At 51.7% G+C, this 7135-nt stretch overlaps 1 protein-coding gene across 1 annotated transcript; it reads left to right on the top strand.

Moving 5' to 3' along the window:
• Positions 1 to 3798: 3798 nt before the first annotated feature.
• Positions 3799 to 5751, top strand: LOC119353499 (beta-1,2-xylosyltransferase XYXT1-like). Its single transcript, XM_037620120.1, has one exon. The coding sequence runs from the start codon at positions 3897 to 3899 to the stop codon at positions 5502 to 5504; it is 1608 nt and encodes a 535-aa protein (XP_037476017.1). The 5' UTR covers positions 3799 to 3896; the 3' UTR covers positions 5505 to 5751.
• The last annotated feature ends 1384 nt before the right edge of the window (positions 5752 to 7135 follow it).

Raw genomic sequence — 7135 nt, 5'->3', positions numbered from 1 at the left:
CCAGATCTAGGCCGAGCGGGCGATGCCAGACCGCGTCGCCCCGCCGCCAACGGCGATGCCGCCACCCAGTAGCCCGCCCTTGCTCGCGCCAGGAACCCCGCCGCCGCGCAGGACTGCCGTCGCCAGGAATCGCCCCGTCCCGCGCCGGAGGATACCCGAGAGGGAAAAGGCCAGGGGGCCGCCGCCACCAGCGTCGCCCGGGCCAGGACCGCAGCAGGCGTCGGCGCCGGCGGCAGGGAGGAAGGGGGAGGAGGAGGCGCATGGAAGAGGAGGTTGGGCGCGGCCGGCCGCCCGCGGGGACGACGCGGTCGCGGTCATGAGGGAGAGACCTCTGACCCTTCAATTTAAGTTCTATTGTAATGAGATGGCAGTTCTTTGTGATAATGACAATGGATATGCAAGGGAAAACTAATTTAGTGTCATCCCAGTTGTAGTTTATTTTACTATTTTGCAACGTATTCTTAGTGACCTCAGTTTTTCGTCGCAGTCATATCAGCTTCTTCAACCTCGCAAAGTCAGTGACAACTGTGAGATGACCGGTGACGACGATGGTTAGAGTTACATGCAAGTTGGGATGGGGTGGGGACAGGGGATTGGATGGAGGAGTTGCAAGCAAGGACGAACGAACAATGAGCCAGTGATCCATGTTCAGTCGACTTGGAGGGGAAAGTGGAACGTCGGGAGGGTAGAATCGGCGATAGTTGTTTAAAGAGTTGAGGATATGATCAACAAGAAAGGAGAAATGTCAGAAGTGACTCACTGACTTTTCTATGTTAGCTATGATGATTGTGAGATAAATTTGTGATAATTTCCACCATTTTAAAACGACAGACATGGCCGTCGTATATAAACCAACCAACTTTGTGGATGCGACTAACGTGGCGGTTTTCTTTCTTTTACCACCATGTATTAATATACTGGTAAAACAATGAACATTATTCTGCAAAGGAGAGGTCACGAGATTCGGACGGAGCATAGTTAATTAGTTGGATTCAACAAAAAGTGGCACGGATCACAGCTTCGTTTGTCAGTTTCATGGGATACATTATCATTATCATCATCATTAGCATGCATCACAAAGTTAGCTCATGGAAAGGTGTACGTCATTGCTTCCTTTGAAGTTCACATTACAGTACACTTAAAACTGGTCAAATACTCAGCACAACAAATCAACAGAAGAATGGTTGATCTTAGTTTATCTTTTTCTTTCTTTCTTTCGCTGGCTCCCCCGTCCATCGCAAACGGAACAAAGGTTTGACATTTCTGAACAGATTAAGCATATATTCCGTTTGCCAGGAAAAAAAGTATGTAGAGCCTAGTTGACTGCCCTAGTTTGATTCTTGTATTGTTTATTTTATATTATTTTGAATGCTTTTATGTAGGACTTCAACAGTACTCCTTCTGTACCAGAATATAAGACATTTTTTGATACTGCTAGTGAAGTGTCAAAAAAGGTCTTATATTATGATAAAGAGAGAGTATTAATTTTGTGACACGTAAAATCATGCATTATTGGATTGTTAACCATTGGTCAGACCAATAAAAATACGCCTTTTGAGTGTGATTTTTATTTTCATTTTGCGGGGGTCTTTTGAGTGTGATTAGCCATGCATCTGAGTTGGTACTTGCAGAGGACGGACGGAGTACCTACTACGATGCATGCATAGTTAGTAGTACTACTACTAGTACTTCGTCGTGATTAGCCGTCTGAATTGGTACTTGCAGAGTTAGACACCAGCCGAACTTAACAGTTCAACTGATCTGCCAGCTCCTTCCGCTGCCAAGTTCATCCACAATGGTACAAAGCCCTTTCTTAAAGCATCACATGCACATTGTGCAAGTACCGTTGTGTTCATCACACACACCGGTGCCAAAATGCGATGATGTTACTTAGGATCCGCCATCTTAATAATAATTACATCAACTACCGTACAAGCACAACTTGAACTACAATCTGGTGAAATTACGCAGCCAGTGCATCCTCCTCCTCCTCCTCCTGCCTGTGTATTTTCCCTTGTTTTTGCAAGGATCCCAAGGTTTCTCCGACGTACGCGGTGCTGCTTTTGAGAAGCCGGAGAGAACATGCAGGCGGGTGGTGGGTTGCTTGGTCAAATCGAACTGAGATGGGCTTGGATTGGAACCCCCTCGGAAATAATAGTTCCACATGGACCCTAGCTAGCCCCGATGCTTTGCTCAAACCACCCTCCAGCCTGGCACACTGCCAACTCAAAACAACCCCCAATCTCACATGGAAAACGCTAGGTCCACACACACACACAAGTGCAACGCAAAAGAAATACCATCATATCACGACGGGGTAGAATGCCTTCGGCGTAAGATTATATTTTGTAGACCACGGTGTTTTGTTCAATACACAAGCCACCGTCGGACACAAGAGGTAAAGTGTCATCGTTAAAACATCTGGTATTTCACGGGTTCTTTCACAAGAGGTAAAGTCGCATGAATGAAAAGCATCCGAGATTTAAGGGCTTTACATAAATTGTTTATGTGTACTTTTGACTTCTTTGTTTTGAGGGTAGGTGCGTGCTAGAAGGACATACGATGCAGATTTGATTGTTCTTAATTTTTCTAAAGAATAGCCAGAGATATATGCATTTACACGACGGATGCGGATCTAATGCAACACTTGGTGCAACAAGTTATGTATCTACTCTCTTTGTCCTGAAATAAGTGTCTCAGTTGTGTCTTTGTTGAGACACTTATTTTGAGATGGGGGGAGTACCATCCAACCAAATAGCGTCACTTTGATGTCTTGCATTTGTGAGTTAGTTTCAAACCGAGCACAATATGCCATCACATGAGATAGAGTTAACCACTTTATTTGGTCAACTATTGTCACTCTAGATGTGGCATGCGTGGAGTTGCTTCAAATCGAGCAATCTACGCAAGAAAAGTGAGATGACCCTCGTTTCCTGAGTTATATCGGTATTGAATAAAGATGCCTGGTCAACTAGCACCATATATAAGTCATGTATCTATTTTTTGAAAGGCCATCGGTCTCATAAAAGTAAAGCATCCGAGATATAAAGGGCTTCAAATAAATTGTCTATGTATACTTCTGCCTTCTCTGTAGGTGTTTAGTTTGAGGGTGCAACAAGATATGGATCTATCATCTAACGTGACTTTAGGCGCAACAAGATATGTATGATGTATCTATTATCAAACCAACTAGCGTCACACTGAAGTCTTGCATTTGTGAATTGTCTCCAACCGAGCACATTATACAACAGATACTGATCTAATGCAGCCCTTTAGCGCAACAAGTTATGGATCTACCATACAAACAACCATCGTCGCCATGATGTCTTGCATTTGTGAGTTGTTTCAAATCGTGCACGATACAACATCACAAGAGATAGACCTAACCGCTTTATCTAAACGACTATTCTCCGTCACTCTAGATGTATCATGCATGGAGCGGCTACAAATCAAGCAACGTGACGCGGGAAAAGCGAGAAGACTCGCCTTTTCTGAGTTGTCCCGAAGCGTTGTGTCTGAATATATGGCTGGCTTTAATTTTGAGAGAAAAAGAACGTGAAAAGATAAGTGTTCATTTATGATTTTGACATTTGACTAATGAATCACAGTTACTCCGACAAAAGCTTTGCGCCAATATCCCGTTATTGATGCTCCGTTACAATCAAAGGACCCACAATTTTCTTCAGGGATGTTCCATGGGTGCTGTGGTCGGGTTGCCATAGCATGGCTCCTCAACCTCTAACCGCCGCTAATTTTCTACTCTCTTCTGCAGTGCCATTTATATCTCCCGGGCTCTCTCCTCTCGCTTCGTCACAATCCAAAACCCCGAGAACCTTCTCTCTCCTCTCTCACAACTCTCTCTCTCTCTTCTCTTCCCTCTCTAGAGCCGCAAGAACATGGTGCAACAGCACAGAATCTACGTCGTGCAGTTCGACAAGGGGGAGCCTGACCAGGAGGAGCTGTCATGCAAGGCCTCGCCGCCCAAGGGCGGCGGCCGCCGGATCATGTACTACTACCATGACTACGGCACCGGGGGCGGCGCCGGCAAGAACGGCAAGCCGGCCAAGTCCAGGGCGCTCAGCCTGAGCGGCTTCTTCGGCTTGCTCCTCATCTGCCTTTTCGGCCTCGCCACGCTCCTCGCGGCCCCGGGCGCCTTCTTCTCCTTCGCGCGCACCGGCGGCGCGGCGGCGGCGGCGGCGGCCACGCAGCAGCGGCAGAGCGAGCGGTGCTCCGGGATCGGCAACGACACCCTGTGCTGCGACCGCTCGTCGAGGCGCGCGGACATGTGCTTCGCGCGCGGCGACCTGCGCATGCACTCGGCGAGCGCGTCGTTCCAGCTCGTGTCCTCCGCTGGGCGACCGGCGGAGGAGGAGAGGATACGGCCGTACACGCGCAAGTGGGAGGCGCACGTGATGAAGACCATCGACGAGGTGCGGTTCCGGCGCGTGCCCCCCGGCGAGGCGGCGCGCTGCGACGTGCGGCACGACATGCCGGCCGTGCTGCTCTCCACGGGCGGGTTCACGGGCAACGTGTACCACGAGTTCAACGACGGCCTCCTCCCGATGTTCGTGACGGCGGGCCACCTCCAGCGCCGCGTGGTGTTGGTCATCCTCGAGTACCACGACTGGTGGATGACCAAGTACGGCGACGTCGTGTCCCGCCTCTCGGCGTTCCCGCCCATCGACTTCACCGCCGACCGCCGCGTGCACTGCTTCCCCGAGGTGATCGCCGGCCTCCGCATCCACGGTGAGCTCACCGTGGACCCGGCCAGGACCCCCGAGGGCCGGAGCATCCGCGACTTCCGGCGCCTCCTCGACGACGCCTACCGCCCCCGCATCAACTACCTGGAGCGCATGGAGCGCAAGGCCGCCCGCAAGCAACGCCGCGCCAGCGGCGCCGCCGCCACGAAGCTCGCCCTCCCGAACAAGCACCCGGCGGCTCCGGCGGAGCGGCCGAAGCTGGTGATCGTGTCTCGGACGGGGTCCCGCGTGATCGAGAACGAGGAGGAGCTGAAGGCGGTGGCGGCGGACGTGGGGTTCGACGTGCGCGTGGTCCGGCCGGAGCGGAGCACGGAGATGTGCAAGATATACCGCGACCTGAACGCGAGCGACGCGATGGTGGGCGTGCACGGCGCCGCCATGACGCACTTCCTCTTCATGCGCCCCGGCAAGGTGTTCATCCAGGTGGTGCCGCTGGGCACGGACTGGGCGGCGAACGAGTACTACGGCGAGCCGGCGGCGCGGCTCGGCCTGCGGTACGTCGGGTACAAGATCCTGCCAGAGGAGAGCTCGCTCGCCCGCGAGTACCCGGCCGGCCACCCCGTGCTGACGGACCCCGCCGGCGTGGCGCAGCGCGGCTGGGACGTGACCAAGAAGGTATACCTGGACCGGCAGAACGTGCGGCTCGACCTGGCGCGGTTCCGGGAGGAGCTGGTCGCCGCCCACCGGTACCTCGTCGCCGGCAAGCGGAAGGGCCGGCCGAAAACCAAACCTCTTGCCATATGATCGATCGGCCGATATAATCATCTCCGTTAGCAAACAAACATCCCGTATAGCAGTACACCATAGATCAAAATTTACAGACACCTTTCTCCTCTCCTCTCTCTTCTTGTCAGTTACAGTTACAGCGGCTAACTCCATACCTGACCATTCATTTCATTTAGATTGTTACTCTCCGTTTTGACGCTTCATTAGATTGTTACTCATGTGTTGGTGATGTGCCCGTGATCGATCGATGCCGGCTTGATGTGAATACATACATACATACATACATACCCAATAAAGAGGGATTCAGTTACAATTTAGCGTCCTGACAGACAGTGATCCGGAACAAGATTCCTGCGTGCTGGTGGCAGAGCGGCAGAGGCAGAGCACCGGCCGGTTGGTGGTGCTTGCAGGGCACGAACTGTGAACCGCCTCTGCTGTTGCGCACACACAGCACACAGCAGGAGGATCCATCTGAAACGCATGCAGAGGGCAGGGTTCCGTGCTTCCTACCCCGGATTCCAATCCAATCCAATCCAATCCAATATGCCGATCAATCGACCATCGATCGTCCATGGATGTGGTGTGGTTGTGTTTGGATGGGTTGGTTGGAACACACTGGTCGGCTTTCGTTAAGCGTCAATAAAGCGCTGATAATTAGTGGGCCGATAAAGTTATTATCACCACCAGCAGTGCTCGGGGATGGCGACTGCGGCTGCATCCAGAGGTGCGTGTGTATTCCTACTCCGGCTTCTTTTTCTACTGCTGCCACTGAGGTGAAGTATGGAACGGCTAGTTGTTGTTGTGGAGAGCAGAGTCATGGGTCAATTGTTTGAGTGGGAAGCTATTTTACTTGCTTACGCAGGCCAGTCACTGCCTTGCCTAGAAGCACTTCAAAAAGAAGAGATCCGTTCGTACTGGGAGTGTCTTGCTTGGCGCTCTGGGTAAGTCTAGAACCGATGCACACGCTTGATCGTTGCTTTGGTTTTTTTTTTTTTTGAATAAAAGAGGTTTCCCTTCGATTTCATTAACGAAACCAAAAGCAGGCAGATCGTTGCTTTGGTTGCACGGCAGTGAGTAAAAACAGTACTAGTTACTTACTGGCTTTGTCTTGGATTCGAAGAAGCAAGGCTGATGGATGGTTCCTTCCACAACACACACACACACATGACACATTTGGTCCTTCATTTTTGTGGTTGCGTGTCAGTAAAAACCTCAGGTGCGTGAGATGCAACCTTTTTCCGCGGCGGTTCTAGGAACAGCACCAGCGGAATGACAGCTCAAATCATTTTGCGTGTACTATTAGCGGACTAGGCTACGAAACGACATCTAGGAGGAAACCGCGGGGTGCCTAGGCTAAGATAGCTGCTAACATGCATAGGCGGCCGTGTCAACCAAGCTGTAGCCAGCGAGTGGACAGTGGCGAGCAACGCGCACTGGGACGGGACGGGATGATTCTCACCTCAGCGCCTGGTAACGGCGATGGCGTTCTTGTCCTCGGCTACGCGCGCGGCTAGCTAGCTCACGCGTGCGCGCTGCGTTACCTACCGTCCACGTTCGCCCGCTGCCTGCCTGCTCCTGCTTGCGGTACAATGGCCACAGATATCTGAACCTGCACGTCGACGTCGACTGACGGATTTTTCTTCTTCTGG

This window comes from Triticum dicoccoides, chromosome 2A, assembly GCF_002162155.2.
Source record: "Triticum dicoccoides isolate Atlit2015 ecotype Zavitan chromosome 2A, WEW_v2.0, whole genome shotgun sequence".
NCBI lineage: Eukaryota > Viridiplantae > Streptophyta > Magnoliopsida > Poales > Poaceae > Triticum > Triticum dicoccoides.
This window is presented reverse-complemented; position numbering and strand designations above follow the sequence as displayed.

What these genes read in the sequence shown, in the direction of transcription:
- LOC119353499 (XM_037620120.1), top strand. Translation starts at nt 3,897, where the DNA reads ATGGTGCAACAGCACAGAATCTACGTCGTGCAGTTCGACAAGGGGGAG.